The sequence below is a fragment of the Sminthopsis crassicaudata genome, chromosome 3, assembly GCF_048593235.1.
Source record: "Sminthopsis crassicaudata isolate SCR6 chromosome 3, ASM4859323v1, whole genome shotgun sequence".
Lineage (NCBI taxonomy): Eukaryota > Metazoa > Chordata > Mammalia > Dasyuromorphia > Dasyuridae > Sminthopsis > Sminthopsis crassicaudata.
Genome location: NC_133619.1, coordinates 503,335,515 through 503,358,939, shown reverse-complemented (window position 1 = coordinate 503,358,939; position 23,425 = coordinate 503,335,515). Strand labels below are relative to the sequence as shown.

The window sequence follows — 23,425 nt, the reverse complement described above, 5'->3', positions numbered from 1 at the left end:
CAGAAAATATCAATAAAAATTATTGTTAGAGAAAGAAAAATATATCCTAAAACATAAATAGATTGTAATATCGGTGAATAAGTAAAGTTCCTTCTTTGTGTAAAACAAAACAACAGCAACAATAAAAACAATAACAACAAAAACCCAGTCAGATTCTAGTGTACTAAAAGAATATGTAAATTTCATTTAATTAGGGTTAGCCCACTCTTTCAGCCTGTCTATATAATTTGGAATGCAAATTTTGTCTTCAGTTTTTACTAGTTATGTAGTCTTATGTCAACTTTATATTTCATAAGCATGACATCTGGGCTTTCTATCTCTCTAAAATTTTATTAAAACCTTATAATCAGAAATCAATTAATCATTACACTTTACTGGACATTTGAAGTCTAGATACAACTAATGTGCTATCATGTTATCAATATTTTCATTCCTTTTCTACATGGAAACCATTAGATATACCAAATGATTAACTTAAATTGAGATATTCTATATTTATGAAAATACTTGTACATTCTGTCCAACAGAACAAAAAATTTTGTCTTGTATGTATTTTCTTTAAAAATCAATCCATTAATTCCCAATCCCTCTAATTTTGTCTGCCTGTATTTTGGATTTCCTTCACAGGCTAATTGTACACTATTTCAAAGTCCAATTCTTTTTGTACAGCAAAACAACTGTTTGGACATGTATACGTATATTGTATTTAATTTATACTTTAACATATTTAACATGTATTGGTCAACCTGCCATCTGGGGGGGAGGGGAAAAATAGAACAAAAGGTTTGGCAATTGTCTATGTTGTGAAATTACCCATGCATATATCTGATAAATAAAAACTATTTAAAAAAAAATCAATCCATTTTGAATCATGGTGACTATGGCTTTCTTTTTTTAAGTATTTTGAAACCACTTTATTTAATGATTTGAAATATAATTTTTCAAAGAATTAATGCTAATTTTACTGGACTATAATTCAAAGAATTCAAACAAGAAATTAATTCTTCTGTAAAAAGGCCAGGCTCATGCAGAGATTAAAAAAAAAAAAAAAAAAAGCAGCTTCTCTCTCTCTCTCTCTCTCTCTCTCTCTCTCTCTCTCTCTCTCTCTCTCTCAAATGATAGCTTTTTATTGACAGAACATGTACCTGGGTAAATTTTCAACATTATCCCTTGCAATCACTTCTGTTCCAACTTTTCCCTTCCCTCCCTTCACCTCCTCCCCTAGATGGCAGGCAGTCTCATACATGTTAAACATATTAAGGTATATCTTCAATACTATATATGTATGCATATTTGTACAGTTCTCTTGTTGGACAAGAAAAATCAAATTCAGAAAGGTAAAAATAACCTGGGAAGAAAAAAAAATCAAGTAGTTGACATTAATTTCCCAGTGTTCTTTCTCTGGATGTAGATGGTTCTGTTCATCATTGATCAGTTGGAATTGAATTGGATCTTCTCATTGCAGAAGATAGCCTCTTCCATCAGAATTTATCCTCATATAGTGTTGTTGTTGAAATGTATAATGATCTTCGGGTTCTGCTCATTTCTCTTAGCATCAGTTCATGTAAGTCTCTCCAAGACTCTCTGTATTCATTCTGCTGGTCATTTCTTATAGAACAATAATATTCCATAACATTCATATACCATAATTTACCTAGACATTCTCCAATTTATGAGCAACTATTCAATTGCCAGTTTCTAGCCACTACAAAAAGGGCTGCCACATACAGGTCCCTTTCCCTTCTTTTATATCTCTTTGGGATATAAGCCCGGTAGTAACACTGCTAGATCAAAAGGTATGCACAGTTTGATAACTTTTTGAGTCTAGTTCCAAATTGCTCTCCAGAATGACTGGATCCATTCACAACTCCACCAGCAATGCATCAGTGTTCCAGTTTTCCCGGATCCCCTCCAAGATTTGTCACTATCTTTTCCTGTCATCTTAGCCAATCTGACAGGTGTGTAGTGGTATCTCAGAGTTGTCTTAATTTTCATTTGTCTGATCAATAGTGATCTGGAACACCGTTTCATATGAGTAGAAATAGTTTCAATTTCATCATCTGAAAATTGTCTGCTCATATCCTTTGACCATTTATCAATTGGAGAATGGCTTGATTTCTTATTAGAGTCAATTGTCTCTATATATTTTGAAATGAGCCCTTTATCAGTACCTTTAACTGTAAAAATGGTTTCCCAATTGATTGCTTCCCTTCTAATCCTGTCTGCATTAGTTTTGTTTGTACAAAAGCTTTTTAACTTAATATAATCTAAATTTTCTATTGTGATCAATAATGATCTCTAGTTCTTCTTTGGTCATAAATTCCTTCCTCCTCCACAAATCTGAGAGGTAAACTATTCTATGTTCTTCTAATTTATTTATAATTTAGTTCTTTATGCCTAAATCATGAACCTATTTTAATCTCATCTTGGTGTATGGTGTTAAGTATGGGCCCATGCCTAGTTTCTGCCATACTAATTTCCAGTTTTCCCAGCAGTTTTTATTAAATAGTGAATTCTTATCCCAAAAGTTGTGATCTTTGGGTTTGTCAAACACTAGATTGCTGTAGTTATTGACTATTTTGTCTTGTGAAACTAACCTATTCCACTGATCAACTAGTATATTTATTAGTCAACCCCAAATGATTTTGGTGATCTTTTTGCTAATATTTTATTTAAGATTTTTGTATCAATATTCATTGGGGAGATTGGTCTATAATTTTCTTTCTCTATTTTCATTCTACCTGGTTTAGGTATCAATACCATGTCTGTGTCATAAAAGGAATTTGGTAGGAGTCCTTCTTTCCCTATTTTTTCAAATAGTTTGTATAGTATTGAAGTTAATTGTTCTTTCAATGTTTTGTAGAATTCACACATAAATCCATCTGGTCCTGGGGATTTTTTCTTAGGGAGTTGATTGATAGCTTATTCTATTTCTTTTTCTAAAATGGGACTGTTTAACTAATTTACTTCTTCCCCATTAATCTGGGCAAGCTATATTTTTTAAGGTATTAGTCCATTTCATTTAAGTTATCAAATTTATTGGCATAAAGTTGGGCAAAGTAACTCCTAATTCTTGTTTAATTTCCTCTTCATTAGTGGCAAGTTCTCCCTTTTCATTTTTAAGACTAACAATTTGATTTTCCTCTTTCCTTTTTCTAATCAAATTTACCAAGGATTTATCTATTTTGTTTGTTTTTTCATAGAACCAACTCTTAGTTTTATTTATTAATTCAATAGTTTTTTTTTCTTTCAATTTTATAAATCTCTTCTTTTATTTTTAGAATTTCAAGTTTAGTGTTTGACTGGGGGTTTTGAATTTGCTACTTTTCTAGCTTTTTTAGTTGCAAGTCCAATTCATTGATCTTCTCTTTCTCTATTTTATGCAAGTAGGCCTTTAGAGATATAAAAGTTCCCCTTATTACCACTTTGGCAGCAAACCACACATTTTAGTATGATGTCTCATTATTGTTCTTATCTTGGGTGAAATTATTAATTGTCTATGATTTGATATTTCACCCAATCATTCTTTAGGATGAGATTATTTAGTTTCTAATTATTTTTTAGTCTATTTTCCTCTGGCTTTTTATTGAATGTAATTTTCATTGCATTGTAATCTGAAAAGAATGCATTTACTATTTCTGCCTTTCTGAATTTGAATTTGAGGTCTTTATGTCCTAATTTATGGTCAATTTTTGTAAGGGCTCTATGAACTGCCAAAAAGAAAGTATACTCTTTTGTCTCCATTTAGTTTTCTCCAAAGATCTATCATACCTAAATTTCTAGTATTCTATTTATCTCTTTAACTTCTTTCTTAGTTATTTTGTGGCTTGATTTATCTAATTCTGAGAGCACAAGGTTGAGATCTCCCACTATTATAGTTTTGCTATCTATTTCTTCTTGCCGCTCTCTTAACTTCTCCTTAACCACTTGGTGCATATATGTTTAATATTGATATTGCTTCATTATCTATGCTACCCTTTAGCAAGATATAGTGCCCTTCCTTATCTCTTTAAATTAGATCACTTTTTGCTTTTGCTTCATCTGAGATCAGGAAGGCTACCCTTACTTTTTTTACTTCATCTAAAGCATAGTAGATTTTGCTCCAGGCTTTTATCTTTATTCTATATGTAGCACCCTGCTTCAAGTGTGTTTCCTGTAAACAACATATGGTAGGATTCTGGGTTTTAATCCAGTCTGCTATCCACCTTTGCTTTATGGGGGAATTTACCCCATTCACATTTATGGTTAAAATGACTAATTCTGTATTTCCTGCCATCTTGTTAACCCCAGCGTATAGTTTTCTCCTTTCCTTCCTCCTTATCCCTCCCCCCCAGTATTAAACTTGTGAGGACCACTTGCCTTACACAGCCCTCCCTCTTTAGCATCCCTCCCCCCACCTTAAAGTCCTTCCTCTTTTCTTAACCCTTTTCTTTGCAATTTCTGTATTCCCTTCTATTTAGCACTCCTTCCCTTTTCACTTTTCCCCTCCAACCTTTCAATGAGGTGGGAGAAGTTTCTCTGTAAATCTAATATGTCTAATATTTTTCTCTTTAAGCCAATTCTGATGAGAGTATGATACATACTATGTTCATCCCCCTCTCTTCTTTCCCTCAGATATAATAGGTTTCCTTTGTCTCTTTATGGCATCTAGTATCTCCACTTTTCCCTTTTTTCTGGTACAATTTCCTTTTCACCTCTAGCTATTTTTTTATATTATAACAGTAAAACCAAATTTGTAAAGGGCAGAATACTTAATCCTGGGCAGTCACTTCATTTGTGAATGCCCTAGTTTTACTCTGCAGCTCTTTACATTGCCAGTTTCTCCTTATTCCCAGGGCTTCAGAGAATTCTCTGGCCACTGACCTTTTGCAGTGTCAACCAATAATCAGCTTACCTCTTCTGAGGTCTTCAGAGGTCCCTGGCTACAATTTCATAAACCATAGTTTAATAACTAATAGTGTCCTCAAGAACATCCATGCACAAACTTAGTCTTTTATTATATTTGCTCACATATTGCCCTGACTTAAAGTATTTTATTATACTTGCTGACATACTGCCCTGAACTGTGAACTTCCAAGTGAACATTGGGTCTGAGGTAGACCTCATATGAAAATGTATGCAGCATTCTGCCCTCTATCATACCTCCAATACAACATTTTTAGATCATTTTAAAGTCATATAAATCTATTTTTCTACTTCCCCTCTTCCTCCTTGGAGGAAGGAAGAAAAAAAAAAGAAAGCAAATTTCTTGTAAAAATTATGTACTATCAAGCAAGACAAATTACCTCATTGTCCATATATAAACACATGTACATGCACAAAATATAGTACCTATATATATTTGTGCATGTATACACACATGTACATGTGTATACTAAATACATATGTGCGTATGTAATGTCTTCATATGATGTATGTGTATCTACATGTTTGACTATGCATTCTAAATCCATCACTTCTCTGTCAGCAGATGGATACTATGTTTCCTCATCAATTCTTTGGAATCATGGTTGCTCATTGGATTATTGCTTCATAGTTCTGAAAGCTTTAAAAGTTGTTTGTTTTTTTATAAAATTATTCATATTGTATACAATATATTCATATTGTAAGACTTGTGGCTACAAACATGCTAGGGGAGGAGTGCAGGATTGCAGGATATGAAGAAACTCTGGTCTAGAGACAGACTCAACTGAGGAGTCACAGCAATTTTTGTGGCTGAACAGGGACAAGAACTATCCAGTCTTCTGAATCTCATATTTGTGAGATATGAAAAGATAACTCAAATAGAAGGCAGTTATATAACAGAAATATATCTCAAAAAGGCAGTTATGGGAAATGGATTGTTTCCAAGCAGTAATGAAAGTGGGAAAAAAAAAAGATACATACATGTTGTGAAACCTACCTCTGCCCAATGTGGGATGAGATTTGTTGAATGGAAGAACTCCATCTTGTTCAGGCATGGTGACAAAAGAGAAGTCAAGACTCAACTGCAAATATTTCCCTTTGGAATTCATGAAAATGATATTGCTCTTATATGAAGAAGGCCTTTGAGTGGTCATCCATACTTTCACTCTTTTTCAGAATGAATGGCACTAAAACACTCAAGGAATATGGTTCAGTGACATATCCATGACTACCATATGGAACACTCAGTGCTTTTGAATCAGCAACAAATCTCAATCTGATCTGAAATGTTACTTAATGGCTTAAAATGCTCCTCCTTTCAGATATCATCCAAGAGCACAACCTTTCTAAAAGAAGAGTTTATTTATTGGGTCAACTCTTGGATGATTTCAAGGGAATCATAAAGAAGACTGGAGCTCTTTTTAACTTAGAAACCTTCTAAAAGAGCACCTCTCATTGGTACCTGAGCAACAATCTTCATCTATTGTAGCCCAATTTTCAAATATCAGCTCCTTGGAAGCTGATGAGTCTATATGGCTTTGTGCCGAGTTTAAAGGTAGCCTAGTAATTCTAGGAGCATGGAAAGATTAAAGGATAGCATGATGTCCCTCTCCATTTGATTTATCCCATGGTGGAGAATGTCCAGAAAAGTTTGAAAGGATATCCTCCTGGTGGTTCACTTCCATATAGTTTACAAATCACAGAGAAACAACTTTGCCTCCATTCCTGTTTTCACAGATGGTCAGTACAAGTATCAGATAATACCAATGCCATCCCTCACATTAAGATCTAAATGGTACTTGCTCCAGACTTTGCAAAGGTGATTTAGTTTCTCATCACAAGTACAATTTTACCTAAGGCAGCATAGGAAGCTTTGGGGGAAAATGGTAATCAGCTAATGATCCAATCTTACAAATTTATTCTTTTTTTTCCCTTAAGCATTTGTAGTAAGCATTTTCTCCTTCACAGTAAGGAGAAAAGTCTTTTCAGAAAACCAGGAACCAGAAATCTCGTTTCTTTTGCTTTATGATTTGCTTCCAGAAATTTGTAACAGTAAAGATCGTCCATGGATTTGGAATGTTCCCTATATTAAGGTACCAGATATCCATGAGAATTTGTGAATTCCATCTTGAAACCCTTTAAGCAGCCTGAAGTAGGCAAATTAGACAGAGTCCAAAGACTAAATTCTTTATTATATAGACATAAAGATTTACCCAAAAATGTCCATTTAAAAGTAATAACCATATGGAAAAAGTATTGAATAAGACAACTTTAGGAAATATATATCCAAGGAACTAAAGATGTTGGTCTTTCCTATATGCATTATTATTTAAGTATATTATTTTTAAATCCACTTTGTTATAAATATATTTTGAATTGGGAATAATTAAAGTAAAAAAAAAGTTTAAAAGAAATTAGATTTTAAAATAATTTCTATCTTGTCCAGATTCAAATTTGTCTCAAAGTTTGAATCCAAAGTTATTTTTGTTTCTATATTATGTTCCCATTATTTACTATAAAAGATGCTTTTTGTACAATTTTGAAATTCCTGAAAAGTAGATAAATGCATATTTGATTTTTAAAAAATTGATGATATAATGCAAATTTTACGTGTCTGTTCACTTCACTCTACATCAATTCAGTTAAGTCTTTAATATCTTTTTGAAATCATGTATTTCCTCATTTCTTACAATAAAACAATATTACATTGTGTTCATATATAACAATTTGTTTAACCATTTCCTAGGAGATAGGTATTTGTTTAATTTACAGTTTTTGCCATCATAAAAGATGGCATAAACATATTTGTACATAGAAAGCCTTTTTCCTTTTGATATTTTTAACTATAGGCCTAGTAATGGCATATGGATAGGTGAAGCAGAAATAAAAATTATATCATAAATAAATAAGGGAAACATGAAGAATATTACTTATCAGGTTTAAGAAAAGTTATTTAATTATCTATATTTATACAGGATCACAGAAAAAAGAATTGATGTTTAATTATCCAAAATTTAAAAAGAGTTTTTGTGCAACCAAATCCAATATAGCCAATTAATGTATAAAAAAAATCTTTATATCAAATTTATTAGTGTCTAATTTTATATAAGATATATATATATACATACACACACACATATATATATATATATATATATATATATATATATATATTAATCCATATACACATACATACAAGGGAAAATATATACTCTCTATATATATATTTCAAGTATATAAATATATACATAGGCACATACATATACACATAAACATATATCAAACATATGAGAATAATATTCACTGATTACCTGTCAGTAAAAGAAACACAGAATTTCTAAAGATATGAAAAATGTTTCAAATCATTAGTAATTAGAGAAATGTCAAATAAAGCAATGCTGAACTTCTACTTCATATCTAATATATTTGCAAAGATGACAGAAAAGCAAAATTATAAATGTTGGAAATGCTTTGTGAAAATAGACACTTCAGTGCTCTGTTGGCAGATCAGTGCATGCATGCAATCATCCTGGAAAACAATTTGAATTTTACATCAAACATAAAATAGTCTATGCTATTTAACTCAACTTTGCCATTGCTAGGCCTAGACCAATACAGATTCATGGTCATCTGATAGATTAATGTCTCCTTATTCCCTAATTCCTTGATGAGCACTTATTTTACACAACTATAGCCAGTCCTGCCTTTATCAGTCCAGACCCATTTATTGTTTCATTATTTTGATCAGGCAACATTGAACTATTAAGTAGCAGAAAGGAAGGTTCATACGATAGTGCAGGGCAATAGAAATATCAGTGATAGTGGAACCACATGGAAAAACTCATAAACAAAATGGTGTTAACATTGACAATATTTGTGAGAGAAACAATCCTATCCCTACTTTTACTTTAATTCATTAGGTTACTATTTATTTCAAGGCCTACAGTGAAAGTCTCAAAAATAGGTTATTTCATTTTACTTTATCTGAAATAATAAATTTTGCATTATACAACTGTAGAAGATTTGAGACAGGAGAGTCATGAAGTTGGTAGAAAGGGTTAAGTAACAGAACTCAAAAAATACTGGGAATCAATAATCTAAAGAAAACAGTAATGGGAAGTTCATAGCTTAATTTCTCTATTGGCCTGAAAAAATTTACTTTCATAGCTACTGTATTGACAGAGAAGAGATGTCTTTTTTGACTATCCTCTAGGTTTTTCAAAACAGTTCAGCTCATTTTTGGCAATCCTAGAAAATTATCTGCTAGTTTCAGGAATTCTTTGTTTTTAAATATTAGTCTGGCCAGAATTTAAAATAAATCCATGTCTGAGGCTTTAAAAAATAACGTTTCTGCTACCATTCTGTTCAAAAGTCCAATAACTTTTTAAAAAATTAAAATGGAGACACAAACAATAAGATGACCTCTGTGTGACAGTCAGAAAGAATCCTTTTTCTACACAGATTTTCTACAATGGGAAGCCATCTCTAATGGTAACACTTCATAAGTCACAATATGATGGAGCTGGATTACATATGCATAAGGATGGATGCTCTCACAATATTTTTTCTCAACTAGAAGTGACAATTGTCATATGCAAAGAACTCTTTCCAAAGGTGAGAAATATCGTTAGAAGAGCTTTTCATGAAAGATACCATATGGGTGATAATAGTGCATATGAGATCAATATAAGCAAATGCAAATTTTGCAATCTAATCATTCCTATAAAATTAAAGCTTAATGTACCAGAAGCTGCCAGCCATCCTGGGGTTTGGTTTTTCCTTATTTTGCATAAACTTCTAGGACTCTTTTTAAAACAGAGAATCTCTTATTTGAACCAAATCTGCAATTTGTTCTGAGACTTGCATAGAACAAAGTTGACCTTTGACTACTATTTCAATGAGCTTTGTGTTTTCAGGTAGAACTTGAGGACCCCAACACAGTTGGGAGAGTTACTATTCCATAAAAACAATAAATATATCAGTTAATTCTTTAGCTAAAAACATTGTCTCACTAATTAAATTTTCTCTGAGCATATTATCTATATCGCTGGTGTCAAAATTAAACAGATGTAAAACCACTAATTCATACATAGAGAACCCTGTGGATTGTGTATGGACAATATCAAACAAATGTAATTTAAATTTCATTGTATTTTATTTATTTTGTAAAATATTTCTAAACTGTATTTTAATATGCTTCCTGCCATAGGAGTATTGCAGGCCACATGTGGAGACCCTTCTAGTCTCCATGTCTTCTTTGTTCCTATGACATTTTATTTTGTATTTTGTTAAACTGTGCACATGTGATATTCTTCCTCCTCATCACTCCCCTATGCCCATGAGTAGACTAAAACTGAGTTTGTTAAGAGGTAAAACTGGGTTGTTTATAGTTTTTCTATCTTAGGACAATCCAATATACCTATTTAATGCTAAATATTTGGGATTATTTTTTAGATTGAATTAAAAAACAATTGGAAGACATAAGGAGACCAAAACTTCTGAAAAGAAAAATGTCAACATGGAGAGCAGAAAAATACATTAAAAAGAAAATAGCAGCAGCAGGAAAAGTATTTCTGCATTTCTTCCTTTGTGTGCCCTATGTATTTCCCAAATATTATGTCATTTGAACCTCACAGCAATCCTGAAATTATCTTTCTTATCCCCATTTAACAGATGAAAAAACTGAGGCAAATAGCAATTAAGTGACTTACCCAAGATGACAAAGCTGTTTATGTGTGAGGTCATATTTGAACTCATATCTTCCTGATTCAAGGGCTAGAACTCTATTGTGAACCAGCTGGCTGCCACAATGAATCATATATCTTTCCTAAGGGCAAAATCGTTTTTTTCTTTGTTTTGTTTCTTTGTTTGTTTGTTTGTTTTAAATCTATGAATAAATAGGGAGGTAGAGAGGGACATTGATATAAGCAACTCACAAATGAGGAAATTCCCTTTCTCAATGCAGATCAACACCTTCTAGGCAACTTAGTGTATTAATAAGAGCACTGAATAGATAAGTGACTTATCCAGAGTCATACTGCTAGTATGAATCAGAAGAAAAATTTGAATCCAGGTATTCCTGTTTTCTAGAACAACCATTAGGCCAAAGAGAGACAGAAGAACCTAGTCAGCAGTGTGGTATAAGAGAATGAACAGAAGTTAACTTCTTCGACTGTAAAATGAGGGGTTTGGATTAGGAGACGGGTGATGGCATATCAGGTATTTCACTGATCCTTGAATCAGGAATAAGAATTCAAATCAAGTCCAATGCTTACAAGCTCTGTCATCTTCAGAAAGTCACAACTTCAAACTCATTTACAAATGAGGCCTCAGTTGCCTCATTTGTAAAATTGGGTTATAACAGTACTTTCACCCCATCAAGGTTGTTGTCCAAACATAAAAGAGATAATATTTATAAAAATATTTTAAAGCTTAAAATGCTATCCTTCTCTGCCCACATCTATTCTACTCTTAATGTAGGAAAGCGACTGACTACAATATCAGATGAAAGAGTTAATGGGTGGCCTCATTGCTATTTAATCTTTGATCCTAAAGTGCCAAGTAGTTCATCTCTTTAATATATGATATTTTGCTATTCATTATTGATACAACTTCCAGTTGTGAGTCACTCAAAAAATTTTGCTTGTAGAAGGGAAACGATGTCATAGAGATAGAGGAAGAAGGATTATGAAGCGGGACATATGAGTATATCCTATCCCCCTGAGATGGCAATATGATCAATCCCTTTAAAAGAAAAAAAATAGCTTCAAAAAAGTCTTTGATTTCATCATAATTTATGAAAAAACCCTTTTCTCTAGAAGTTTCTTCAGTGCAACCTTGACATCTTTGTTTCTGAGACTGTAAATCAGAGGGTTCAACATGGGGATCACTATGGTATAAAACACAGAGGATACTTTTCCCTGATCCATGGAGTTGGTAGAAGGTTGCAGATACATGAATGCAGTTGAGCCAAAGAATAGAGAAACGGCCATGATATGGGAGCTGCAAGTGCTGAAAGCTTTAGAACGGCCTGCAGTTGATTGGATGCGAAGAATGCTGAACAGGATGAAAATATAAGAGCTGAGAATAGCCAGAGTCGGGACAAAAAGATTAAATGAACTAAAAGCCAAAAGGACTACTTCATTGATGTAGGTGCTGGAGCAGGAAAGCTTGAAGAGGGGAAGAAGATCACAAAAGAAATTATTGACAATGTTGTCTTTGCAAAAATAAATTCTAAGCATGCATCCTGTGTGAACTGTGGCTCCAACCACAGCCATTGTCCCCACTCCACCCACTAGCCAGGAGCACAACTGATAGGACATGATGACATTATATAACAGAGGGCTACAGATGGCAACATAGCGATCATATGCCATTACTGCCAACATATGGCATTCAGAAATTATAAATATGAGGAAAAAATAGAGCTGAGTCATACACTCAGAGTAAGAGATGATGTTTTTCTCTGACACAAAGTTCACAAGCATTTTGGGGGTGATGACAGTGGAATGACAGAGGTCAATGAAAGATAGACAACTAAGGAAATAGTACATGGGGGTGTGGAGGTGGGAACTGAGCCCAATTAAGATGATCATGCCCAGGTTTCCAACCATAGTAATCACATAGATTCCTAGGAATAGGAAGAAAAGTGGAATCTGGAGTTCTGATTGGTCTGTTAAGCCTGCAAGGATAAACTCAGTCACTGCAGAGTAATTTCCCTTCTCTGGGTGGTGGACCTGTGGGACTGAAAAAGGAGTAGCACATTAGAGAGAATTTACTTCCTTACCAATCTCCACACACAAAGGATGTTTACACAGAATAGGCAACTTTAAATTATGGAATCCAGGACATTCTTCATCTTAGGGGGCTGTGTGAAAATATCAAAATCATTACTAATATATTTTAGTCTTACAGTGATGGGACATGTGAAGACTACTGTTGCAAAAGAGTCATACCCAACTTTTCTTCATTCTATCCAAGGCATGCATGTATTATTGCTACAATGAGTTAAATCTACAGATAACAAGAGCTCAGAGATGAAAGAAAATAATGACTTCCGGGTCTCTGTTTTTCTATTCATTGGGGTGCTCATCTATCTAGCTCATCATATTTTTGAAACTCTACACAGAAGCAACCTTTGCTGGATATTAAAGATGAGTGGTTCCTATTGGGATGGAAACCATGGTTTCAATCACTTTTTCAGAGGGGAAAAACAGATTCTCAGGGCGAGTCAATTACAATTAAAAATATTCAATATAAAGAGGCTTCTTTATTGAAACAGTTATCCAATGGATTGGGAGGATTTAATTCTTTCTAATTCTCAGTATCTCTGTACATTTCTCTGTTCCTCACAGAAACATTTCTAGGTCTATCCTATTCAGAGTTGGCAATGGGACTATGAAGTTAAAGAAGTAAGATTTCACAAAGACCTGGGTTACCATAGTGGAGAGTTTGGTTGAAAGAATCAGGGCAAGTGAATTAAGGCACTCACCCTCCACTGCTGGATCTTCATCAAAACACTCTTTGGAACACATAGCAACAAAGTCAAGAATGATAATCAGGAATGATAATACCTTTGCTTGCTTTTCTTCTGTTATGACTAAAGCATAATATTTGATTTCTTAGCTGCCCAATCAAGCAGCTCCAAGAGATGACATTTTAAGTATTACTTTAACCTAAAGGTTTTCTCTAACTTTAGAATAGAAACTATTATCTTTTAATCTCATTGTAACTGATGGTTTATGAGATATTAGAGTTTTATTATTAATATATAGTTTCTAGGGACCTTATTAGAAACTCACAGAGTTATTCAAGGTCTTATCTCAACAGGGATCCAGGCTCTTCTGGGAATAAATCACAGTTGTTTTCCATCCTTTTACATAGTCACACTTTATCTCACTCATAAACAACAAAAGCTCAACCATAAACACAGAACTCTTAGTTCTTTGGCTATTTAGTAGGTTCCCTTATGAAGTAGTTTTTTGTTTTCCTCATACTCTTTTAAGATGCAAGGCTGAGTTCATAACTAGATGATTCCTACAATACTTCTGCATATTTTGAAGTTAAGAAAATTCTTTAAAAATTCTAATTTTCTTGTTTGGGGAAAAATGAAACTGATAAAAATGAAAATATTTTCTATACTATTTGTTTAAGCTCTTTTATAAATTCAAAATCAGCATTGATTTCTTCTTTTTTTTTTTTTTTTCTGAGGCTGGGGTTAATTGACTTGCCCAGGGTCACATAGCTAGGAAATGTTAAGTGTCTGAGACCAGATTTGAACTCGAGTCCTCCTGAATTCAAGGCTGGTGCTCTATCCATTGCGCCACCAAGCTGCCCCTTCAGCATTAATTTCAATAAATAATTTTCCTATATCTTAATTTATTTTCAAACCATTCATAATTTTTAGCATATCTTTGATGTTATTGATATAAGTTTATTGGAAGTGTCAAGTGGAACAATAGCCTTTATCTTACAGTAAAAAATTTATACTGCAACATTCCCAACTGAACCTCCAGTTTCTGAGCATAGATCTCACTAAAAGGAGAGATCTCATAGAATTAGCTTTAAATGCTCAAGCTACCATTTTCTTGATATGTGTCTTACAGCAGAAGTGTCCAATATAAAATCTGAAACACTTCATAGTGTACAGGAATAAGATTAAAATGTAATTTGGAAATGTTTCACAATAAATAACATAAAATTGAATAAACAATAAATGTACAAATGAAAATGAAATAGAACATAAAAATGTTAACATGTGATTTTCTAAACAAATATTTAGCCAACAGGATGCTTTTGGATGGCTTGATGGTCCGTATTTTGATTTGAATTTGATACCACTGCTATATAGGACTACTACTATTGACATGACTCTTCCCAACTGCACCTCCAATTCTCACCTTGGGTCCATGCTGACTGATGACAGCTCATTACATCTAGCTGACTCCCAATATTAGACAATACCATTTTCCTATCATGCTACTACGCCCATGAACACCCCCCTAGACCCTACTTTCTTCATCTAACTCTCAAAACAGAAATCAAATCTATGCTTCTGGACAGAGAATCATTTGAGCCCTCTGACTCCATTCACCAAATCTGTTATTTCCCAAGACCAAATTTCCCACCCTAGGGATTACTCCTCCATATATATTATGTCCTTGATTTGAATGCAACATTTTTGAGGGTAACTTTACTCTTTTAAATCTTCATTCTAATCCCTATGTACCTAGTACATAGCAATCATTTAAAAAATTCATTCATTTTAATCTTAGAGAATTTCTGGATATACAGAGAGATTAATTTGTCTAGGAAAACACAATTCAATATATGTTGAACTTGAGACAAAGCCAAGATTCCAAATCCTGAGAACAGTTCTCTATCCATTGTATCATGTTTTCAGTTGTATTTGGTATATTCATTTTAAAAATAGTTAAATAAAAATTTTATTAAAAATGAGGAGGCAATAAATGAATAATATAGCTAAATAAAATGTATTATTGAATGTTTTTCAAACAAATGATCCTGGAACTTTAAGGAATCTGGCCCTGTCAAATTCTCACTGAAGCTTTCAGAAGATATCAGTTGCATACCAGTTAATACATCTATACATTTTAGTTAATTAGTTAAATTAATAATTATTTCAATTTAATTAATCCAATTAATTAACTGTTAACAAATATTATGTATTATTATGCTGCATACAATAATTTAATTAATTAATCAATTAATCTTAGTTGAAATAATTTTTATCTAATACATAAATACATTTATAAGTCTGGGTAAGTCACTTAACCTCTCTGGGCTTTCTATACTCATCTACAATAAATATGGAGTTAGACTAGAGAAGCTCTGAAGGAGCTTTTTTTTATATCTACTTCTATAATGATGATCCTAATATCATCTGATCTTGGTATATTTATTCTCCATTTCTTGAGAGAAGCAAATAAATACTTGAGAACAGAAGACACCATTAATAAGATAAGAAAAAAGAAAGTTATTGGATATTTGTCTGAATTCCACATCAAGAAGTAATTATGGAAAAAAGTTGAGGGGGAAAAATCTGAAAATTTAATTTTTAAGACAGAAGCATGCAGAAAAAGAGTAGGATTAAATTTTGAATTTTACATGTGTATAAAGGACAAGGAGCACTCTGAATTTTCAAACTGACTATTTCTTATGGATTTCATAGAACATTTACAGGTTTAACTGTTTGTTACCATTCCATTACACTGAAGATAAAAGACTCTAATCATTCATGTGGTCCCACATATAAAGAAAAAGTACCCTCCCAAATGGCTGCTAAAGCAGAAAAGTTGATACACCTTTAAAAATAAGAGGAACCTTTTCCTGAGATTTCTTGATTGCATTTCTCCATATAATAGGATTCCAATGAAAGATGGAGAGAGATTCTCTATCCTAATAGTATGATGATTCTGTTGCCACACTCCATGTGAGGTATACATGGGCCATGGTATTCCTTGAACTTTTGTTCAATATTAGGTTAATTGTGTACCCTGTGATGGATTTGCCCTTAAGAGTTCAAAAAATTCTGGGGGGCTATTAAACGTCCCATTGAGTTAAGCAGGTGTTATATTGGTGCTCATGAAAGATGGCAGAGAGCAGATAGGATTTTCTGTGATCTCCTCTGACTTTATCTCAAACCAACAACAGATTAAGCCTCTAAACTGGTTTTGGAGTTACAGAATCCACAAATATTTAAAGTACAACACATTTCCAGAAGAAGATACCTTGAAAGAATTTATTTTTATTTATTTTTTTTACCTTGAAAGAATTTCATAACAGATCTATTTAAAATGGGCAAGGGGACAGTCTTCTGAGACCAGAACACAGCACAGGAGCAAAGAGCTGGGGCAGGGAGTCAGAGCATTGCGGCTTCTACACACCTGGGAATCTTCTGTGAGTGTCATAGGCTACTCTGTCCTGGATGCAAGTGGGTGATCTAGCAGATACGCTACAAAAGGCAAATTGTAAACCACTGAGCCCTAGAAGCATGGACCCATGATTACCCAGCACCAAAAGTTGATCAGCAGAACTGACCCAGGGGAAACTAAAGTAATTGTTTCTCTTTTGCTTTAGGAGCAGACCTAATTTAAAAACCTCAAATACTAAATTTAAAATTCTGAAAATAAAAGGGGAGATTAATAAAATTGAAAATAAAAAACTATTAAATTAATAAATAAAGTTAAGAGTTGGTTTTATGAAAAAAAACCAACAAAATAGATAAACATTGATTTAATTTGATTGGGAAAAGTAATGAAGAAAATCTAATTGTTTGCCTCAAAAATAAAAAAAGACAACTTTTTACCAATGAAGAAAAAATTAGAGCAATAATAAGGAACTATTTTGCCCAAAATTATGCCAATAAATTCAACAATCTAAGTGAATCTACAAAAATGTAGATTGCCCAGTTTAACAGAAGATGAAATAAATTATTTAAATAGTCCCATTTTAGAAAAAAGAAATGAAAAAAGTTATTAATAAACTCCCTACTAAAAATATCTCCAGGGCCAGAGGGATTTACATGTGAATTCTACAAAATGTTGAAAGAACAATTAACTTCAAACTATTTGAAAAAATAGGGAAAGAAAGACTCCTATTAAATTCCTTTTATGACACAGACATGGTACTGATACTGAAACCAGATACAATGAAAATATAGAAAGAAAATATAGACTGATTTCCCTAATATTGATGCAAAATCTTATGTAAATATTAGCAAAGTTAACAGAAGATGAAATAAATTATTTATTGGTTATTGAACCAAACTAATAAAAACCATGTAATTATCTTAATAGATGCAAAAAAAGAACTTGAAAAAATCTAGCACCTAGTCCTATTAAAAACACTAAAAAGCCTAAGAATAAATGGACTTTTCCTTAAAATGATCAGTAGCATCTATTTAAAACCATCAACAAGCATCATATGTAATGGAGACAAACTAGAACCATTCCCAATGAGATCAGGGATGAAACAAGGTTGCCCACTATCACCATTACTATTCAATATTGTAATAGAAATGTTAGAAAAAGTAGAAAAATAGGTTAAAGGAATTAGAATAGGCAATGAGGAATCAAATTATCACTCTTTGCAAACAATATGATAGTATACTTAGAGATCCCTAGAGAATCAACTAAAAAAAAACTACTAAAAACAATCCACAAGTTTATCAGAGTTGCAGGATACAAAATAAATCCACAGAAATCATCAGCATTTTTATATATTACCAACAAAGTCCAGCTGCAAGAGGTACAAAGAGAATTTCCATTCAAAATAACTGTCAGTAGTATAAAATATTTGGAAATCTATCTGCCAAGGGAAAGTCAAGAATTATATGAACACAATTACAAAACATTTTCCACATAAAGTCAGATCTAATCAGTTGGAAAAATATCAAGTTCTTATGAGTAGGCCAAGCGAATATAATAAATATGACAATATTACCTAAATTAATCTACTTTTTTTAGTGCCATACCAATAAAACTCCCAAGAAATTATTTTACAGAGTTAGAAGAAATAATAACAAAGTTCATGTGGAAGAACAAAAGGGTAAGAATTTCAAGGGAATTAATGAAAAAAAAATGCCAATGAAGGTGGCCTAGCTGTGCCAGACCTAAAACTATATTATAAAGCAGTAGTCATCAAAGCCATTTGGTATAAGAAGTTTAAATGGAAGAATCCAAGAAAGATTTTATGAAGAAGATAGAATTTGATCTGTACATTGAAAGGTATGTAAAATGTGAATACTCAGAAAGGTGAAAAGAAAGTAGTCTTGATAGAATAAATAATGCAGCTTCTGCATTAAAGGTTCAAAGGGTTTAGAATTGATATTCTGGAAAGCAAATGAACTAGGATTACACCTAAGAATCACTTACACAGCAAAACTCCAATGAAATGAAATAAGTAAATTGGAGGAACATGGGATAGTTTACCTCTCAGACTTGTGGAGGAGGAAGGAGTTTGTGTCCAAGGGAGAACTAGAGACCATTATTGATCACAAAATAGAAAATTTTGATTACACCAAATTAAAAAGTTTCTGCACAAACAAAACTAATGCACACAAGATTAGAAGGGAAGTAACAAATTGGGAAAACATTTTTACAGTTAAAGATTCTGATAAAGGCCTCATCTCCAAAATATACAGAGAATTGACTTTAATTTATAAGAAATCAAGCCATTCTCCAATTGATAAATGGTCAAAGGATATGAACAGACAATTTTCAGATGATGAAATTAAAACTATTTCCACTCATATGAAAGAGTGTTCCAAATCACTATTGATCAGAGAAATGCAAATTAAGACAACTCAGAGATACCACTGCACACCTATTAGATTGGCTAAGATGACAGGAACAAATAACGATGAATGTTGGAGGGGCTGTGGGAAAACTGGGACACTGATGCATTGTTGGTGGAGCTGTGAAAGAATCCAACCATTCTAGAAAGCAATCTGGAATTATGCCCAAAAAGTTATCAAAATATGCATACCCTTTGACCCAACCATACTACTACTGGACTTATATCCCAAGGAAATACTAAAGAAGGGAAAGGGACCTGTATGTGCCAAAATGTTTGTGAAGCCTTTTCATAGTGACTAGAAGCTGGAAGAGGAATGAATGTCCATCAATTGGAGAATGGTTGGGTAAATTATGGTATATGAATGTTATGGAATATTATTGTTCTGTAAGAAATGACCAACAGGAGGAATACAGAGAGGCTTCGAGAGACTTACATCAACTAACGCTAAGTGAAACGAGCAGAACCAGAAGATCATTATACACTTCAACAATGATACTGTATGAGGATGTATTCTGATGGAAGTGGATATCTTCAACATAGAGAAGAGCTAACCCAATTCCAATTGATCAATGATGGACAGAATCAGCTACATCTAGAAAAGGAACACTGGGAAATGAGTGTAAACTGTTATTTTTACCTTCTGAATCCAATTCTTGCTGTGCAATAAGAAATTCGGTTCTACACACATATATTGTATCTAGAGTATATTATAATATATTTAACATGTATAAGACTGCCTGCCATCTGGGGGAGGGGGTTGGGGGAGGAACGGAAAAAATCTTAACAGAAGTAAGTGCAAGGGATAATGTTGTAAAAAATTACCCATGCATATGTACTGTCAAAAAAGTTATAATTATAAAATAAAAAAAAGAAAAATTATCCATACATATGTTTTGTCAGTAAAAAGCTATAATTAAAAAAATTCATTGTATTGATTAAAAAAAAAAGGTTGAGTGATAATCAAGCATGATTGGCATTTTTTACAATGTGGTGATTCAAAGCAATTTCAGACATCTTGTGGAAGAAAGTGCCCTCCTCATCCAGAGAAAGAATTATGGAGATCAAAGAATAATATTTTCACCATTATGGTTATTTGATTGCTTGTTCTTTTTTTTTTTGATATTATTTTTCTTGCCAAGCATGATGAATATAAAATATATTCAGAAGAATTACACATGTTTAACCTATGTTAGATTGCTTGTTATCTTGTGGATGGGAGAGGGAGCAGAGAGGGAAAAAATGTGGAACACAAGTTTTTGCAATACTGAATGCTGAAAACTTTGTATATATTTGTTTTTTTGTTTTTTTCTTTGATAATTTTTTTAAAATTTCATTTATATATATATATATATATATATATATATATATTGACAATATATATGCATGAGTAATTTTTTTTTACATTATCCCTTGTATTCATTTTTCCAAATTATCCCCTCCCTCTCTCTACTCCCTCACCTTGATGACAGGCAATCCCATATATTTTACATGTGTTACAATATAGTCTAGATACAATACATGTGTGTGAATATCATTTTCTTGTTGCACAATAAACTTTAGATTCCGAAGGTATAAGTAACCTGGGTAGATAGACAGTAGTGCTAACAATTTACATTCACTCCCAGTGTTCCTTCTCTGGGTGTAGTTGTTTGTCCATCATTGATCAACTGGAAGTGAGTTGGATCTTCTTTATGTTGAAGATATCCACTTCCATCAGAATATATCTTCAAACAACATTGAAGTGTACAGCGATCTTCTGGTTCTATTCATTTCACTCAGCATCAGTTGATGTAAGTCTCTCCAAGCCTCTCTGTATTCCTCCTGCTGGTCATTTCTTACAGAGCAATAATATTCCATAACCTTCATGTACCATAATTTACCCAACCATTCTCCAACTGATGGACATCCATTCATCTTCCAGTTTCTAGACACTACAAAAAGAGCTGCCACAAACATTTTGGCACAGGTCCCTTTCTCCTCCTCAGTATTTCTTTGGGATATAAGCCCAATAGCAGCAATGCTGAATCAAAGGGTATGCACAGTTTGATAACTTTTTGGGCATAGTTCCAGATTTCTCTCCAGAATGGCTGGATTTTTTCATAACTCCACCAACAATGCATTAGTGTCCCAGTTTTCCCACATCCCCTCCAACATTCATCATTATTTGTTCCTGTCATCTTAGCCAATCTGACAGGTGTGTAATGATATCTCAGAGTTGTCTTAATTTGCATTTCTCTGATCAGTAGTGATTTGGAACACTCTGTCATATGAGTGGATATAATTTCAATTTCATCATCTGAGAATTGTCTGTTCATATCCTTTGACCATTTATCAATTGGAGAATGGTTTGATTTCTTATAAATTAGGGTCAGTTCTCTATATATTTTGGAAATGAGACCTTTATCAGAACCTTTAACTGTAAAAATATTTTCCCAATTTGTTACTTCCCTTCTAATCTTGTTTGCATTAGTATTGTTTGTACAGAAACTTTTTAGTATGATGTAATCAAAATCTTCTATTTTGTGATCAATAATGATCTCTAGTTCTCCTCTGGTTATAAATTCCTTCCTCCTCCACAGGTCTGAGAGGTAGACTATTCTCTGTTTCTCTAATCTATTTATGACATCATTCTTTATGCCTAAATCATGGACCCATTTTGATCTTATCTTGGCATATGGTGTTAAGTGTGGATCCATAGCTAATTTCTGCCATACTAATTTCCAGTTTTCCCAACAGTTTTTTTTTCCAAACAATGAATTTTTATCCCTAATGTTGGGATCTTTGGGTTTGTCAAAGATTAGATTGCCATAGATGTACCCTTTTTTGTCCTTTGTACCTAATCTGTTCCACTGATTGACTGGTCTATTTCTTAGCCAATACCAAATGGTTTTGGTGACTGCTGCTATATAATATAGCTTTAGATCAGGTACACCTAGACCACCTTCATCTGACTTTTTTTTTCATTAGTTCCCTTGCAATCTTCAACCTTTTATTCTTCCATATGAATTTTGTTGTTATTTTTTCTAGGTCATGAAAATAGTTTCTTGGAAGTTTGATTGGTATAGCACTAAATAAAGATTAGTTTTGGGGACTATTGTCATCTTTATTATATTCGCTCGGTCTATCCAAGAGCACTGAATGTCTTTCCAATTATTTAAATCTGACTTTATTTTTGTGGCTAGTGTTTTGTAATTTTGCTCATATAATTCCTGACTATTCTTTGTTAGATGGATTCCCAAATATTTTATATTCTCGACATTTGTTTGGAATGGAATTTCTCTTTGTATCTCTTGCTGTTGCATTTTGTTGGTCATATATAAAAATGCTGAGGATTTATGTGAATTTATTTTGTATCCCGCAACTTTGCTAAAATTCTGAATTATTTCTAATAGCTTTTTAGCAGAGTCTTTGGGGTTCTCTAAGTATACCATCATGTCATCTGCAAAGAGTGATAGTTTGATTTCCTCATTTCCTACTCTAATTCCTTGAATCTCTTTCTCGGCTCTTATTGCCGAGGCTAGCATTTCTAGTACTATATTGAATAGTAATGGTGATAGTGGGCAACCTTATTTCACTCCTGATCTTACTGTGAAAGGTTCCAGTTTATTTCTATTGCATATTATGCTTACTGACAGTTGTAAATATATGCTCTTGATTATTCTAAGAAATAGTCCATTTATTTTTATACTCTCAAGTGTTTTTAGTAGGAATGGATGTTGGATTTTATCCAATGATTTTTCTGCATCCATTGAGATGACCATATGGTTTTTATTAATTTGATTATTAATATGATCAATTATACTAATAGTTTTCCTAATATTAAACTAGCCCTGCATTTCTGGTATAAATCCTACTTGATCATAGTGTATTATCCTGGGGATGATTTTCTGAAGTCTTTTTGCTAATATCTTATTTAAGATTTTAGCATCAATATTCATTAAGGAAATTGGTCTATAGTTTTCTTTCTCAGTTTTCAATCTACCTGGTTTAGGTATCAGTACCATGTCTGTGTCATAAAAGGAGTTTGGTAGGACTCCTTCATCCCCTATTTTTTCAAATAGTTTATATAACATTGAGGCTAATTGTTTTTTAAATGTTTGATAGAATTCACATGTAAATCCATCTGGTCCTGGGAATTTTTTCCTGGGGAGTTGATTAATAGCTTGTTCTATTTCTTTTTCTGAAATGGGACTATTTAAGC

At 32.9% G+C, this 23,425-nt stretch overlaps 1 protein-coding gene and 1 pseudogene across 1 annotated transcript; one reads left to right on the top strand and one right to left on the bottom strand.

Moving 5' to 3' along the window:
- The first annotated feature begins 5,958 nt into the window (after positions 1-5,958).
- Positions 5,959-7,037, top strand: LOC141562262 (tyrosyl-DNA phosphodiesterase 1 pseudogene; annotated as a pseudogene).
- Positions 7,038-11,699: 4,662 nt separating this feature from the next.
- LOC141559756 (olfactory receptor 8G50-like) lies at positions 11,700-17,921 on the bottom strand. The gene is made up of 2 exons (XM_074297464.1): positions 17,913-17,921; positions 11,700-12,623 (listed from the first exon to the last, which is right to left on the bottom strand). The coding sequence occupies exons 1-2, from the start codon at positions 17,919-17,921 to the stop codon at positions 11,700-11,702; spliced, it is 933 nt and encodes a 310-aa protein (XP_074153565.1).
- Between the last annotated feature and the right edge of the window lie 5,504 nt (positions 17,922-23,425).